Source organism: Oncorhynchus masou, unplaced genomic scaffold (genome assembly GCF_036934945.1).
Source record: "Oncorhynchus masou masou isolate Uvic2021 unplaced genomic scaffold, UVic_Omas_1.1 unplaced_scaffold_518, whole genome shotgun sequence".
NCBI classification, from domain to species: domain Eukaryota; kingdom Metazoa; phylum Chordata; class Actinopteri; order Salmoniformes; family Salmonidae; genus Oncorhynchus; species Oncorhynchus masou.
This window is the reverse complement of record NW_027011585.1, coordinates 123830-141888: the sequence shown is the minus strand read 5'-3', so window position 1 is coordinate 141888 and position 18059 is coordinate 123830. Positions and strand designations below refer to the sequence as shown.

Genomic DNA, 18059 nt, shown 5'->3' with positions numbered 1-18059 from the left:
GACTGGTGGGAGTCATATCATGTAGTATATTATAATTCTAAGATTGGTGGGAGTCATAGCAAGTGTTATATTATTAAACTAAGGCTGGTGGGAGTCATATCACGCATCATATTATCAAAATAAGGCTGGTGGGAGTCATATCATGTAGTATATTATAATTCTAAGATTGGTGGGAGTCATATCATGTATTTTTTAAATCAAACTAAATGTGGTGGGAGTCATATCAAGTAGTATATTATCAAACTAAGGCTGGTGGGAGACATTCCATGTATTGTATTATCAAACTAAGGCTAGTGGGAGTCATATCATGTATTATATTATCAAACTAGGGCTGGTGGGAGTCATGTGTATTATATTATCAAACTAAGGCTGGTGGGAGTCATATCATGTATTATATTATCAAACTAAGGCTGGTGGGAGTCATGTGTATTATATTATCAAACTAAGGATGGTGGGAATCATATCATGTATTATATTATCAAACTAAGGCTGGTGGGAGTCATATCATGTATTATATTATCAAACTAAGGCTGGTGGGAGTCATATCATGTATTATATTATCAAAAAAGGCTGGTGGGAGTCATGTGTATTATATTATCATACTAAGGGTGGTGGGAGTCATATCATGTATTGTATTATCAAACTAAGGCTGGTGGGAGTCATATCATGTATTATATTATCAAACTAAGGCTGGTGGGAGTCATATCATGTATTATATTATCAAACGAAGACTGGTGGGAGTCATATCATGTTATATATTATCAAACTAAGGCTGGTGGGAGTCATATCATGTTGTATATTATCAAACGAAGACTGGTGGGAGTCATATCATGTTATATATTATCAAACGAAGACTGGTGGGAGTCATATCATGTATTATATTATCAAACTAACACTAGTGGGAGTCACTAATGCTGGTGCAAGTCACATGGTGGCCAGTGTTGCGTTAATTTCCCACTTTGGTTGACTGATAAAGAGTTTCACTACCTAAAGTCACACATACGCAGGACAGTGCAGGGAGAAGACACAGCTACAGACGTATATTAGAGTTGAAGTAAGGAGTAGACATTACTGTATTTGAGCACAAGTGTGTTAAGATGTCAGAGGGAGTCTATGAAAACTCAGATGGATTTGAAGACAACAAACCTGATGCAATAAACACAGACATTGATGACCAATTATATGGCAACGTAGGAGCCTTCAAACCCAGTCGAAGTGATGGAGATGTTGCTTCAGGTAAGATTGCATGAACACACACACACACACCACACAATATATTAAACAGGTGAGATTGCCCTGTATTACTAAACCATCATTTGTTTGGTGTGGATGATACTGTAAAACATATTACCAAAGATCTTTAATCATTTGTGATGGAGTACATTTTCATTGGTGGAAGAGACCCTCTGGAGTTGCTGCAGTGTGTCTGAGGCTGCTATGTGTGTCCTAATAACCTTGGACAGTCGGTCTTTGTTGTGAAGTTACATATAAGCACAATATCAAATGCTCATATTTGATAAATGTTCCCCCATATGGGTCTCAAAAGAGTGAAGTGAAGTGGATCTTTTCAGTGGTTCAACCAGCTGTCACTCAAACTCAACCAATCAGATTCATTTAGAGAGAAGAGAGCTGCGGCCAGTTATGTGGCCATCTCATCCTCTCTGGTTAAGCCTTCCCACCCTCAATATCCACTTGGAGCAGTTTGTAGTGTCACATCTATTGTCTGGACATTATAGTGACCCATGTTTGTAGTTCTGGACCTCCTGAACATGTTGATGTATATTTGGGAGTAAACAGAGGGTCCAAATCAGCAGAAAGGTGAAAGGAAGGAGGAGTTCTGGAAACTCCCTGAATTATCTTGGGGCTGTTACATATGATATTTAATATATGTTAACAGCTAGTCTTTGTTCTCCACTTCCACTCTATGATCTATATCTTCCTGGTATGATAGTGTCCTGTCCATCATCACAAATAGCAAGTCCCATTCCCTGGGCAGGAGGACTGTGTTGAGATATACTCTGGACAAGATGACCATGTAGAGGCATGGAATGATTTATATTGTTCTGCAGAAAATGGTTTAACAATAACCACTATAACAATCTCTCACAAGCACACAAGTATGCCAACGTGTTCTATTTTTTGCATTAGCATAGCCACATCTACCCGTGTCATATATATGATACTTCCCTAGAGTTAACAGCTACAGCAGTCATACAGACAGACACACAGATGACTCAGAGACAGAGATATCACGAGAAGCAGAGACTTAACGGATAGAGGTCTTGCAGTTGACGTACGACTCCACCTGGCGGCCATGTTGGAAGACCACCACATTAATTCTAGAAGCAGAGACTTAATGTATAGTAGACCCACATAGAAAGAAAGACCCACGTATTGTTAAAGATGTCAAAGGTCATCTATGCTGAGCCAGATATGAACAAGAAGGTAAAGTTTGACAGAGGTGAGATGAAGGAGAGGATTGTGGATATCTATGTCAGTGCAGTCACCCAGAGAGACGGTGAGACCAGCACCAAGAGAGAACAGTCAGCAGACACTGATCCTAATAATGGACCAGGAGGCCAGCAAACAGGTAACACACACACAAAAAACATAAGTCTCTTGTATGTGTCCACAGAGCCTGATAGCTCAGTGAAGAGACCCTTCCTAGTTGCTGCAGTGTGTCTGGGGCTTTTTTTCTCTCATTTTGTCTGTCAGAGTTGAAGTGTACCTATGATGAAAATTACAGGCCTCTCTCATCTTTTTAAGTGGGAGAACTTGCACAATTGGTGGCTGACTAAATACTTTTCTGCCCCACTGTATTTGCTTCCGTTTAAGAAACATTTTTCAGAATGAAATGAATAGACTCCTGATCACGTGTTAACACAGTTCACTTTCATAGCAGCCACTTTGTATTCCTTCTCGCAACTATGCGCTCTCCCCCTCTCACCATTTCCCTTCGCGTGTGGACTTCAATGCAAATCACATCAGCTGTGTGTGACCAGCCGAAAAAAACTTTCCAAGCAAATCATATCATAACCGGTACACACAGCCTACATCGTTGTCACCATATTAGCTAAAGTAACATCATAGTCAACATCAGTGGTGATTTTGCAATGTAAATCTTGGTGGGGAAAAATCTAATTCAAACTCCAGCGAAACCACTGCAAAACACAACACTAAACAATACATTAGTTGGACTATAACTGTGACAAACGGTGCATACAAATTGTTAGGGCCTACATAAAGCTGTCCCAACAGCAGAGTCCCAGCAGCAGTCCCAACACCTTTCCACTGCTACACCTGGCTATCAGCAGAGCCTTGTCTGGTAGCAAAATTTCGCTGGCTGCCTGACCACCACATTAAACTCTGAGCTAGACTGAAACACCTGCAGTTTGGAGCTGCCTTACTCAACAAACCATTTTTGTATGCAGCTTTGTTAACTCATTGATTTCTTTTTAACATTGTTTGCAAACTGATATGCAACACGAATGAACGCCAAAATAACATGCAAAAAAATAGGTCAACTATGAATGATGGGTCACCACTGCAACAGAGGTAGTTTTGTATTGTTCAGTTTCAGGACTACACTGCCAATTTTGCAGGTTTTCCCTACTTACAAAGCATGTAGAGGTCTGTACATGTTAATCATCGGTACACTTCAACTGTGAGAGACGGAATCTAAAACAAAAATCCAGAAAAATCACATTGTATGATTTTAATTCATTTGCATTTTATTGCATGACATAAGTAGTGATACATCAGAAAAGCAGAACTTAATATTTGGTACAGAAACCTTTGTTTGCAATTACAGAGATCATACGTTTCCTGTAGTTCTTGACCAGGTTTGCACACACTGCAGCAGGGAAATTGGCCAAGTCCTCCATACAGACCTTTTCCAGATCCTTCACGTTTCGGGGCTGTCGCTGGGCAATACGGACTTTCAGCTCCCTCCGAAGATTTTCTATTGGGTTAAGTTCTGGAGACTGGCTAGGCAACTCCAGGACCTTGAGATACTTCTTACGGAGCCACTCCTTAGCTGTCCTGGCTGTATGTTTCGGGTCGTTGTCATGCTGGAAGACCCAGCCATGACCCATCTTCAATGCTCTTAATGAGGGAAGGAGGTTGTTGGTCAAGATCTCGCGATACATGGCCCCATCCATCCTCCCCTCAATACGGTGCAGTCGTCTTGTCTCCTTTGCAGAAAAGCATCCCCAAAGAATGATGTTTCCACCTCCATGCTTCACAGTTGGGATGGTGTTCTTGGGATTGTACTCATCCTTCTTCTTCCTCCAAACACGGCGAGTGAAGTTTAGACCAAAAAGCTCTATTTTTGTCTCATCAGACCACATGACCTTGTCCCATTCCTCCTCTGAATCATCCAGATGGTCATTGGCAAACTTCAGATGGGCCTGGACATGCGCAGGCTTGGGCAGAGGGACCTTGCGTGCGCTGCAGGATTTTAATCCATGACGGCGTAGTGTGTTACTACTGGTTTTCTTTGAGACTGTGGTCCCAGCTCTCTTCAGGTCATTGACCAGGTCCTGCCGTGTAGATCTGGGCTGAACCTCACTTTCCTCATGATCATTGATGCCCCACGAGGTGAGATCTTGCATGGAGCCCCAGACCGAGGGTGATTGCCCGTCATCTTGAACTTCTTCCATTTTCTAATAATTGTGCCAAAAGTTGTTGCCTTCTCACCAAGCTGCTTGCCTATTTTCCTGTAGCCCATCCCAGCCTTGTGCAGGTCTACAATTTTATCCCTGAGGTCCTTACACAGCTCTCTCGTCTTGGCCATTGTGGAGAGGTCGGAGTCTGTTTGATTGAGTGTGTGGACAGGTGTCTTTTATACAGGTAATGAGTTCAAACAGGTGCAGTTAATAAAGGTAATGAGTGGAGAACAGGGGGGCTTCTTAAAGAAAAACTAACAGGTCTGTGAGAGCCGGAATTCTTACTGGTTGGTAGGTGATCAAATACTTATGTCATGCAATAAAATGCAAATTAATTACTTAAAAATCATACAATGTGATTTTCTGGATTTTTGTTTTAGATTCCGTCTCTCACAGTTGAAGTGTACCTATGATATAAATTACAGATCTCTACATGTGTATCAAATACTTGTTCTCCCCACTGTATGTGCACAAAGTCATGCAGACCTTCATGTCTGAACATCAGTGGTGGCTGGTGGGAGGAGAAATAGGAGGATGGGCTCATTGTAATGGTTGGAATGGAATTCATGGAACGGAGTCAAACATGTGGTTTCCATATGTTTGTGTTTGATACCAATACCGTAGCTATTAAGTGAATAGTGTAAGAATACCTTGCTATTGTTTGAGGACAATGCACAATCTGCAATTGTTTTTATGTAAGTATAGTTTTCTTCCACTTTGTCCCTTGATCAGTTCAATTTAGAAAAGGTCAATGGCAGAAATATATCCTAAAATTATTGCACAATTTTATGTTTGTCAACCTGTCTCAAAGACAAACCACATAGGCCGTGTCTGACATTTGTCTTGCTACTACTTACTAAAACTACGGTGTTCTAATCATACTACTTACTAATGTTTTATTTGGTCTATAACACCATGGGCCAAATAGGTGACTAATTGGCATTGTTGTATTATGCAAGACACCACTCCACTCCACAAAATAAAATGAATTATTTTAACCTTACAGCGAATCAGACAATGTAGGCTACCCCTCTGCCTATTGACTTATTTACATATTCAAACCTGTCTTAAAATTCACCATCGTCCCTTTAATTAAGACGTAAGCTTTTTTACCTGACTGGTTTTTCAAAGACAGTTTGAAATGTAGCTTACACGTTGTGTGCTCTTGTAGGAAGCAGTAACTCCCATATCTGACATACACTAATGTATAACTGTAATGGACACGAGGGGAGACAGAGAGCTGGTTTCAAGCGCAGGGTGTAGCAGGTGTTTATTGCAAAGGACCACAGGAGGAGGCAGGTAGCTGGGTCCAGGGGCAGGCCGGAGGTCATACACAGGGGGTTCAAAACAGCAACAGTACAGGCAGGGAAAAGGCTAGTAACGTAGTTTCGGGAGATCAGGCAATAGGTAGATAACAGGAAATCCGATAGGCTAAAGTATGGGCAGGGAATAGGCAAAAACGATCATACACGGGAGGAGCAACTCATGGGAAAACCAGCACACCGAAATAAGTGTCACAAAATAAACAACACCTCACAGTGATGGGGAGCAAAGAACTGAACTAAATAGTGTGTGAAAATGACATACAGGTGTATGAACAGGTGATCAGAATTCAGGGGATTGGGATCTGGAGAGTGAACTGTGTTCAGGGGATCTAAGTGTTTGACAGTGTGAGCTGGAAAGGGGGCTGGAAAGTGAGCTGCACTCAGGGGATCTAAGTGTTTGACAGTGTGAGCTGGAAAGGGGGCTGGAAAGTGAGCTGCACTCAGGGGATCTAAGTGTTTGAAGCTGTGAGTTGGAAGCAGACCTTACAATAACTGGCTAATATCTCATCTACTAGCAAAGAATATCAAGAAATGTGCACACTAGCAACTCTGCGCTCTGTTCTAATGTGAAATGCATTTGCTCTGATCTGAACTGATGTGAAATGTGCATTCACTTCCGGTGATCGTGGTACTGTATAACCAGCCAGGATATGTTACTGTATAACCAGCCAGGACATGTTACTGTATAACCAGCCAGGACATGTTACTGTATAACCAGCCAGGATATGTTACTGTACAACCAGACAGGATATGTTACTGTATAACCAGACAGGACATGATAGTGTATAACTAGCCAGGATATGTTACTGTACAACCAGACAGGACATGGTACTGTATAACCAGCCAGGATATGTTACTGTATAACCAGCCAGGACATGTTACTGTATAACCAGCCAGGATATGTTACTGTACAACCAGCCAGGACATGTTACTGTATAACCAGACAGGACATGGTACTGTATAACCAGCCAGGATATGTTACTGTACAACCAGACAGGACATGGTACTGTATAACCAGACAGGACATGGTACTGTATAACCAGCCAGGATATGTTACTGTATAACCAGCCAGGACATGTTACTGTATAACCAGACAGGACATGGTACTGTATAACCAGCCAGGATATGTTACTGTATAACCAGCCAGGACATGTTACTGTATAACCAGCCAGGATATGTTACTGTACAACCAGCCAGGACATGTTACTGTATAACCAGCCAGGACATGTTACTGTACAACCAGCCAGGATATGTTACTGTACAACCAGACAGGATATGTTACTGTATAACCAGCCAGGACATGTTACTGTACAACCAGACAGGACATGGTACTGTATAACAAGACAGGACATGTTACTGTATAACCAGCCAGGACATGTTACTGTATAACAAGACAGGACATGGTACTGTATAACCAGCCAGCATATGTTACTGTATAACCAGCCAGGACATGTTACTGTACAACCAGCCAGGATATGTTACTGTACAACCAGACAGGATATGTTACTGTATAACCAGCCAGGACATGTTACTGTACAACCAGACAGGACATGGTACTGTATAACAAGACAGGACATGTTACTGTATAACCAGCCAGGACATGTTACTGTATAACAAGACAGGACATGGTACTGTATAACCAGCCAGGATATGTTACTGTATAACCAGCCAGGACATGTTACTGTATAACCAGCCAGGACATGTTACTGTACAACCAGACAGGATATGTTACTGTATAACCAGCCAGGAAATGTTACTGTATAACCAGCCAGGACATGTTACTGTATAACCAGCCAGGACATGTTACTGTATAACAAGACAGGACATGGTACTGTATAACCAGCCAGGATATGTTACTGTATAACCAGCCAGGACATGTTACTGTATAACCAGCCAGGACATGTTACTGTACAACCAGACAGGATATGTTACTGTATAACCAGCCAGGACATGTTACTGTATAACCAGCCAGGACATGTTACTGTATAACCAGCCAGGACATGTTACTGTATAACCAGACAGGACATGATACTGTATAACCAGCCAGGACATGTTACTGTATAACCAGACAGGACATGATACTGTATAACCAGCCAGGACATGTTACTGTATAACCAGCCAGGACATGTTACTGTATAACCAGCCAGGACATGTTACTGTATAACCAGCCAGGAAATGTTACAGTATAACCAGCCAGGACATGTTACTGTATAACCAGCCAGGAAATGTTACTGTATAACCAGCCAGGACATGTTACTGTATAACCAGCCAGGAAATGTTACAGTATAACCAGCCAGGACATGTTACTGTATAACCAGCCAGGAAATGTTACTGTATAACCAGCCAGGACATGTTACTGTATAACCAGCCAGGACATGTTACTGTATAACCAGCTTTGGACTCTCGGTACTGCGGGCCTCCTCTGGGTGAACGTTTGGTTTTTTACCCCAGCACTACACAGCTGATTCTAATCATCAAAGCTTGATGATGAGTTGGTTATTTGAATCAGCTGTGTAGTTCTAGGGCAACAACCAAAATGTTCGCCAAGCGGGGCACCAGGACCGAGTTTGAGAAACTCTGCTTTAAGGCACTGTAGCTAGAATCAGAAAAAATTGTTTAAAATGTGTGAGTCCATCTATACCAATCCAGATATGACCAATAAGGTTTGACAGAAGTGAGATGGAGGAGAGGATTGTGGATATCTACAACAGTGCAGACACACTGGGGGGAACAGTGAGATCAGCACCATGACACATCTGCAGAAAGGCCAGCTACAAGCCAGTTAAAAACACCTTTACAGAGGAAAGAGACCAACTACAGACAAACTAGAACAACCTGACTGAAGTGAGAGATTAGCCATAGACCAGTTACATCAACCTGCCTGAGGGGAGAGACCAGCTACAGACCAGTTACAACAACTTAACTGAAGAGTGATACAAGCTACAGATAAGTTATAACCCCATGACTAATGAAAGAGACCACCTACAGACAAGCTACAACAAGTTGACTAAAGAGAGGCCAGCTACAGAGGAAGAGAGATGGTTTTGAAAGTTTTCTTACTGCAGTTTAACGGAGGCTCGGCCCAGAAAGACAATTTTCCAAACACGGCCACATTGAGAATTCAAATGAGAAAATTCCAAATAAGACACTGAAGTCATCACATTTGTGCACAAAACATCCATTGAATTATTGAAATATTTGTTGTTGAGGCTGATTTTTAAAAAACATGTTATATTCATCCAATGTCTGGCATGTTTTTGGATGACTTAATGACAATGTTGCTGCTAACACTATTCCCTGTGCACTTAGTGTTACTGCACATGTGATGTTGGCTGTGTAAACCGGATGCACCCGGGATATAGATGTCCATGAATCTGATTATGCGAACATGATTACCTTGATAACAACGGGCGGACATCTTGGATGCATTCTCCAGCTGTTATTGTACCTCAGTGGTCTCCTCCGACATACCATTAGCATGGAGCTCCTCAAACTTGCAGCTCTCTGCCAACCTAACCGAAGATGTCAAAGAGACGCGCATCGTTTTAGTCAACCTATGCCAGGGCAACGGGGCCCTCAACACTTCTACAGAGGTGGGCCCCAGGGCCAAGAATGTGACCCGGGTGGTCTACAGTGCCACCTGCGTTTAAAGAAGGCAGAGCCGGTGGTAGTGGACAGTGCAGACAACGTGGGAGTGGTTGTGAGCTCTACATCCCAGGGCCGGTTTCCCTGTGGATAGACAGTAGATGTTATGACAGTTAACCTGTGGATGGACAGTAGGTGTTATGACAGTTAACCTGTGGATGGACAGTAGGTGTTATGACAGTTAACCTGTGGATAAACAGTAGATGTTATGACAGTTAACCTGTGGATGGACAGTAGGTGTTATGACAGTTAACCTGTGGATGGACAGTAGGTGTTATGACAGTTAACCTGTGGATGGACAGTAGGTGTTATGACAGTTAACCTGTGGATGGACAGTAGGTGTTATGACAGTTAACCTGTGGGGAGAAAGCAGATGTTATGAATGTTAATCTCTGGATGGACAGTAGGTGTTATGACAGTTAACCTGTGGATAGACAGTAGATGTTATGACAGTTAACCTGTGGATGGACAGTAGGTGTTATGACAGTTAACCTGTGGATGGACAGTAGGTGTTATGACAGTTAACCTGTGGATAGACAGTAGATGTTATGACAGTTAACCTGTGGATAGACATTAGATGTTATGTCAGTTAACCTGTGAATAGACAGTAGATGTTATGACAGTTAACCTGTGAATAGACAGTAGATGTTATGACAGTTAACCTGTGGATGGACAGTAGATGTTATGACAGTTAACCTGTGGATAGACAGTAGATGTTATGACAGTTAACCTGTGGATAGACAGTAGATGTTATGACAGTTAACCTGTGGATGGACAGTAGGTGTTATGACAGTTAACCTGTGGATGGACAGTAGATGTTATGACAGTTAACCTGTGGATGGACAGTAGATGTTATGACAGTTAACCTGTGGATGGACAGTAGGTGTTATGACAGTTAACCTGTGGATGGACAGTAGGTGTTATGACAGTTAACCTGTGGATGGACAGTAGGTGTTATGACAGTTCACTGCCACCCTATGACCTCTGTTGTCTCTGCTAGTCAACATGATGTCTGCTGAAAGCTTCCTTCATTACCAAGTCCCGCCCTCTCTCTCCTCCAATCCCACTCATGACATTGGCCACGTTCCAGTTTGATTACATTGAAGTCGCCTGCCAGATCTCACAATGTCTGGATTGGTGTTTAACACATCGGATGATCACATCATGTTGTACAGTAACCTTATTTGTTGACGCGTGCAACTCAACTGCAATATAGTTGGACTGGAACAAGACAGCTCATTCCTCATTGTGGTTGATAGATTGAGTTCTGACCTCACAGATACAGGAAGCTACTAACACTGCTACTGCTCTCCCTCCCTCCCTCCCTCCGATCTCACTCTGACAGCCACAGTTTCCTCTTCTCTCTCTGGTTAGCCAGCCTACTTGTAACTCTTTAGGCTCAAGTTTTTTTTTCAAAGCCATGAGTAAGTATTACTTCTCTGTAAAATTTGAAAGTCAACAATAGGTTTGGCTCTATGTCCTACCTGCATGTACAGTGGCTTGCAAAGGTTTTCACCCCCCTTGGTATTTTAGCTATTGTTATTGCCTTACAATCTGAAATTAAAATAGATTTTTTGGGGGGTTGTATCATTTGATTTACACAACATGCCTACCATTTTGAAGATGCAAAATATTTTTTTATTGTAAAACAAACAAGAAATAAGACAAAAAAACAGAAAATTTGAGCATGCATAACTAATCACCCCCCAAAGTCCATACTTTGTAGAGCCACCTTTTGCAAGTGTCTTGGGGTATGTCTCTATAAGCTTGGCATATCTAGCCACTGGGATTTTGGCCCATTATTCAAGGCAACTGCACCAGCTCCTTCAAGTTGGATGGATTCTGCTGGTGTACAGCAATCTTTAAGTCATACCACAGATTCTCAATTGGATTGAGGTCTGGGCTTTGACTAGGCCATTCCAATACATTTAAATGTTTCCCCTTAAACCACTCGAGTGTTGCTTTAGCAGTATGCTTAGGGTCAATGTCCTGCTGGAAGGTGAACCTCTGTCCCAGTCTCAAATCTCTGGATGACTGAAACAGGTTTCCCTCAAGAATTTCCTTGCATTTAGCGCCATCCATCATTCCATCAATTCTGACCAGTTTCCCAGTCCTTGCCAAAGAAAAACGTCAGTCTGCTTGGAGCAGCCAGAGCTGCCAGTCTGCATGGAGCTGCCAGTCTGCATGGAGCTGCCAGTCTGCAAGGAGTTGCCAGTCTGCAAAGAGCTGCCAGTCTGCAAGGAGCTGCCAGTCGGCAAGGAGCTGACAAAGCTGTTAGTCTGCATGGAACAGTCTGAGCTGTCAGTCTGCAAGAAGCCGCCAGAGCTGTCAATCTGCATGGAGCAGCCAGAGACGCTAGTCAGCATGGAGCAGCCAGAGCCGTCAGTCAGCATGAAGCAGCCAGAGCCGTCAGTCTGTCAGGATCCGCCAGTCAGCCAGACTCTTCCAGATCTGCCAGTCAGCCAGACTCTTCCAGATCTGCCAGTCAGCCAGACTCTTCCAGATCTGCCAGTCAGCCAGACTCTTCCAGATCTGCCAGTCAACCAGACTCTTCCAGATCTGCCAGTCAACCAGACTCTTCCAGATCTGCCAGTCAACCAGACTCTTCCAGATCTGCCAGTCAACCAGAATCTTCCAGATCTGCTAGTCAACCAGACTCTTCCAGATCCGCCAGTCAGCCAGGATCTGCCAGAACTGCCAGCCAGCCAGGATCTGCCGGATTCAACTGCCTGGCTGGGCTTCCTCTCAGTCCCGAGCTTCCCCTCAGTCCCGAGCTGCTTCAGTCCCGAGCTGCCCCTCAGTCCCGAGCTGCCCCTCAGTCACGAGCTACTCCTCAGTTCAGTGGGGTTCTGGGTGAGGACTATTAGGCAATGGTCGGCGGCGAGGGTGGATTATCCCAGGACGCGAAGGGGAGGAACTATGACATTTATGGAGTGGGGTCCACGTCCCGAGCCGAACCGCCACCATGGACAGACGCCCACCCGGACCCTCCCTATGGTTTTGAGGTGCGTCCGGGAGTCCGCACCTTAGGGGGGGGGGGGTTCTGTCACGCTTTGGTCTTAGTATTTTGTGTTTTAGTTAATTAGTTGGTCAGGCCAGGGTGTGACATGGGTTTATGTTATTGTGTTGTCGTATTGGGGTTTTTGTAGGCATTGGGTTTGTGGTTGATTAGGGGTGTGTTTAGTTTAGGTTTGGCTGCCTGAGGCGGTTCTCAATCAGAGTCAGGTGATTCTTGTTGTCTCTGATGGGGAACCGTATTTAGGTAGCCTGTGTTTCACTGTGTATTTCGTGGGTGATTGTTCCTGTCTCTGTGTAGTTTCACCAGATAGGCTGTAATTAGGTTTCACGTTCCGTTTTGTTGTTTTGTATTTATTAGTTATTTCATGTATCGTTCCGTTTTTTCTTCATTAAAAACATGAGTAACCAACACGCTGCATTTCGGTCCAACTCTCTTTCGACAAACGAAGAACGCCGTTACAAGAGGTTAAATGTTCTGAAAAGCTTGAGGCTCTGTATTTTAGGATGTATACTAACTGCAGAAACATACATTTTCATGTTCATAAAGTCCTATGTAACTTCCCTCCCCAGTCTGTATTTCCTAGTCTCAGAGCATTTCCTATTATTCTGTACGTAAATCCGAGACACTCCATTTAGTATGATATGTTACCTTTCAGATGATATGTATCAATTTGTGGATGCCCATCATCCATTTTGTATAATTTGTTGCAAATTTCCTAAACTTATAATATATTGTGAATTTGCTAAACATATGATATGTTCTGAATTCTACTAACATTAGCTTGCTGACTAACATTAGGAAGGTGAGGGGTTAACTGTCACTGGCCACTATATTTCCTGTTGCTGTGAGAAGCTGTATCTTTAACAACAAGTCCCCCTCAACAGGAAGAGAGATGGGGTGAGAAAACAACACTTTAAATACAGCTATTCTTCCTCCATTTACAGATGAAACAACAGAGATGCTTCATACCTTGGGATCATATGGGGCGAATCCTATCTTCCACTTAAGTCAAATTTAGACATTGTCCTTCAATGATGTCAATATGGAGACACAATTAAATTGAAGTGATACTTCAGGATTTTGGCCCTTTATCTACTTCCCCAGAGACAGATGAGCTTGTAGATTACATTTTTATGACTGTATCCAGTCTGAAGGAAGTTAGCGGTAGTTTTGCAATGACTGGAGGTGAATGGCATGCTAGCAGATACCGAGGAAATCAGCTCCTATTGATTTTAATTTTGGAAATCTGTTCCCAAGTATAATAGAGAGACACACTAACGTAAGAAAGGTTTGAAATTATTACGTTTTAGTCACATTTTATATTTATTTGGGCTTTTTTAGTCAATTTGCAAATTATGTTCCTGCCCCTGATCATTCGCTCAAGACAAAACCTTGGAATCTACCAGATGATCCCTGCACCAGATGGTTCATGTTCGATTGTGTCTCATTGATGATGCTATGTACAGTACCTGTGTCCACAGAGCCTGATAACTCAGGGAAGAGATCCTCCACAGTTGCTGCAGTGTTTCTGGGGCTGCTGTGTGTTCTCCTACTGGCTGGGATCATAGGCCTGTCTGTCTACTGTAAGTTATAATTCCTACAATTCACCAGCAGTTATGTGACTATCTCCTTTAATTATAAACTTTGCTGTTGTTGTAACAGATTATGGGGTTTATAAGAGTTCCTTAGCCTACAAAACCAACTCATCTGCAGAGAGAGACCAGCTACAGACCAGCTACAACAACCTGACTACTGAGAGAGACCAGCTACAGACCAGCTACAACAACCTGACTACTGAGAGAGACCAGCTACAGACCAGCTACAACAATCTGACAACTGAGAGAGACCAGCTACAGACCAGTTACAACAACCTGGCTAAACAGATAGAACAGCTACAGACTGAGAGAGATTTTCTTAGGGGGTGGCTTACCAATTGCAGTGAGTAAACCTACAGTAATAAATTATCATTAATCCCACAAACATGATCATGAGTCTGTATTCTTATATTAAGTGTACATTGTGATAAGTTGAAGGAAATTCATGTCAATCATCTTGTAGAACAAACCTGTACTGCTGGCTGGCAGAAGTTTGAATCCAGATGGTACTTCCTGTCTACTGAGACTAAAACCTGGAAGGAGAGCAGAGAGGATTGTCTGGAGAGAGGAGCAGACCTGGTGATCATAAATAGTGATGAGGAACAGGTGAGAGAGAGAGCGAGAGAGAGAGCGAAAATATAATTTTGTGCAGGGGGTAAAAGATAAAACATATAATTTATATATTTTTCAACAACAGAAATTTCTCTTCGACCTCAAGAGGAGAGTCTGGATTGGTCTGACCGATTCTGTTATTGAGGGGACCTGGAAATGGGTGGACGACACCCCACTGACCACAAGGTGAGCGATGATAACTAATCTGTCAATAAGGCTCCATTAAACTTTGTTCAATACAGGTCATTGATGATACCAGTCAACACAATTAACTATGAAAAATTTATACATAATATTTCCGATTGTGATGTTCTAACTGTGACGTCTAACTGTGTTTAAACCTGAAGATACTGGTATTAACCATGATATCTGACTGTGTTTAACTCTGTAGATACTGGTATTAACCATGATATCTGACTGTTGTTAACCCTGTAGGTACTGGTATTAACCATGATATCTGACTGTTGTTAACCCTGTAGGTACTGGTATTAACCATGATATCTGACTGTTGTTAACTCTGTAGGTACTGGTATTAACCATGATATCTGACTGTTATTAACCCTGTAGGTACTGGTATTAACCATGATATCTGGCTGTTGTTAACCCTGTAGGTACTGGTATTAACCATGATATCTGACTGTTTTTAACCCTGTAGGTACTGGTATTAACCATGATATCTGACTGTTTTTAACCCTGTAGGTACTGGTATGCCAAACAGCCTGATAATGCAGGTCCTAATGGGGACGAGAACTGTGCTGAGATAGCCAAAGATCAGAGTCCTCTGAAGGCATGGAATGACTTGTCATGTGACAGCATAATCAACTGGGTTTGTGAGAAAGAGTAACATCACCATAACAACATGCTGTAACACATACAGTAGACTCCAGTGTCTCTCTCTCTCTCTCTCTCTCTCTCTCTCTCTCTCTCTCTCTCTCTCTCTCTCTCTCTCTCTCTCTCTCTCTCTCTCTCTCTCTCTCTCAAACCCATGCACACAAATGTTGTATTTGTTTGTATTAGTATATTAATAAATGTACTGCTTATTTCCTGACATTATAGCTTCCTGTTTACCAGAGTCAACATGAAGTTAGTAAACATGACTTTGTTCACAATGTATGCGGTGCATTTGGTCAATTCCAATTAAATACATTCTTCTTACTTGCTACAGATATTTACAATCTCCAATTTAGGCCTGGTGATGACATTCTCAACAGTACCAAACCACCTTTACATACACTGTACAGGAGGTGACTGTATCACCAATCAATGGGTGTAGTAGAGATTTCAAAGGGTATCAAACGATGTAAATGAATCATCTTTGACAGTCAGTCTTTGTTGTCAAGTTAAATATCAAATGCTCATATTTGACTGTTGTTCCCCTATATGAGTCCCAAAAGAGGAGAGTGAAGTTGATATTTTCAGTAGTTCAACCAGCTGTCACTCAAACGCCTCAACCAATTAGGTTCATAACGAGAGAGGAGAGCTATGGTGGTTTCATGTAGTCACCTCATCTTCACTGGTTAAGACTACCCACCCTCAATATCCACTTGGAGCAGTTTGTAGTGTCACATCTATAGTCTGGACATTCTAATGACCCATTATTATAGTCCTGGACATACTGAACATGTTGATGTATATTTGGGGGTAAACAAAGATGCCCAGGGTCCCTGCTCATCTGTGTGAACGTGCCTCAGGCATGCTGCAAGGAGGCATGAAGACTGCGGATGTGGCCAGGGCCATACATTGCAATATCCGTACTGTGAGATGCCTAAGACAGCGCTACAGGGAGACAGGATGGACAGCTGATCGTCCTCGCAGTGGAAGACCACGTGTAACAACACCAGCACAGGATCGGTACATCCGAAAATCACACCTGCGTGACAGGTGCAGGATGGCAACAAGAACTGCCCGAGTAACACCAGGAACGCACAATCTCTCCATAAGTGCTCAGACTGTCCGCAATAGGCTATGAGAGACTGGACTGAGGGCTTGTAGGCCTATTGTAAAGGCAGGTCCTCACCAGACATCACCAGCAACAACATCGCCTATGGGCACAAACCCACCATCGCTGGACCAGACAGGACTGTCAAAAAGTGCTCTTCATTGACGAGTCTCACCAGGGGTGATGGTCGGATTCGCGGTTATAGTCGAAGGAATGAGCATTACACCGAGGCCTGTACTCTGGAGCGGGATCGATTTGGAGGTGAATGGTCCATCATGGTCTGGGGCGGTGTGTCACAGCATCATCGGACTGAGGTTGTTGTCATTGCAGGCAATCTCAACGCTGTGCGTTACAGGGAAGACATCCTTCTCCCTCATGTGATACCCTTCCTGCAGGCTCATCCTGTCATGACCCTCCAACATGACAATGCCAGCAGCCATACTGCTCTTTCTGTGCGTGACTTCCTGCAAGACAGCAATGCCAGTGTTCTGCCATGGCCAGCGAAGAGCCCGTATTCCAATCCTATTGAGCACATCTGGGACCTGTTGGATCGGAGGGTGAGGGCCATTCCCCCCGGAAATGTCAGGGAATTTGCAGGTGTCTTGGTGGATGAGTGGGGTAACATCTCACAGCAAGAACTGGCAATTATGGTCCAGTCAATGAGGAAGAGTTGCACTGCAGTACTTAATGCAGCTGGTGGCCACACCAGACACTGACTGTTACTTTTGATTTTGAACCCCCCTTTGTTCAGGGACACATTATTCCATTTATGTTAGTCACATGTCTGTGGAACTTGTTCAGCTTATGTCTCAGTTGTTGAATCTTGTTATGTTCATACAAATATTTACACATGTTTAGATTGCTGAAAATATACACAGTTGACAGTGAGAAGATGTTTCTATTTTTTGCTGAGTTTATGTTAACTGTCACGACTTCTGCCGAAGTCGAAGCCTCTCCTTGTTCGGGCGGTGCTCGGCAGTCGACGTCACCGGTCTTCTAGCCATCATTGATCCATTTTTCATTTTCCATTGGTTTTGTCTTGTCTTCCTACACACCCGTTTTCAATCCCATTCCTTTCCTGTTGTGTATTTAACCCTCTGTTTCCCCTCATGTCTTTGTCAGAGATTGTTTGTATGTCAGTGTATATATTATTTGTATTGGTGTGCGACGGGTCCTCGTACCCATTGTTGTTATTTGTTACATTTAGTGTTTGGAGTATGTTTCGTTCATTGTTATTAAATAACACCATTACACTCA

At 42.9% G+C, this 18059-nt stretch overlaps 1 protein-coding gene across 2 annotated transcripts; it reads left to right on the top strand.

Annotated features, from left to right (window-relative positions):
• Positions 1–1012: 1012 nt before the first annotated feature.
• On the top strand, positions 1013–18059 carry LOC135535821 (CD209 antigen-like protein C). 2 transcript variants are annotated; one of them, XM_064962250.1, is made up of 6 exons: positions 1013–1236; positions 14138–14239; positions 14319–14594; positions 14715–14857; positions 14949–15049; positions 15563–18059. In XM_064962250.1, exons 1-6 carry the CDS (start codon positions 1098–1100, stop codon positions 15705–15707), a joined length of 906 nt encoding a protein of 301 aa, XP_064818322.1. In that variant the 5' UTR covers positions 1013–1097; the 3' UTR covers positions 15708–18059. The 2 variants fall into 2 exon arrangements, with proteins under 2 accessions (XP_064818322.1, XP_064818321.1); XM_064962249.1 differs by having other exon boundaries at positions 14123–14239.

Coding starts and splice junctions, on each gene's coding strand:
- LOC135535821 (XM_064962249.1), top strand. CDS start 1,098: ATGTCAGAGGGAGTCTATGAAAACTCAGATGGATTTGAAGACAACAAA. Junction 14,595..14,714: donor GGGGTGGCTTACCAATTGCA/GTGAGTAAACCT, acceptor ATCATCTTGTAG/AACAAACCTGTACTGCTGGC. Junction 15,050..15,562: donor GACACCCCACTGACCACAAG/GTGAGCGATGAT, acceptor TTAACCCTGTAG/GTACTGGTATGCCAAACAGC.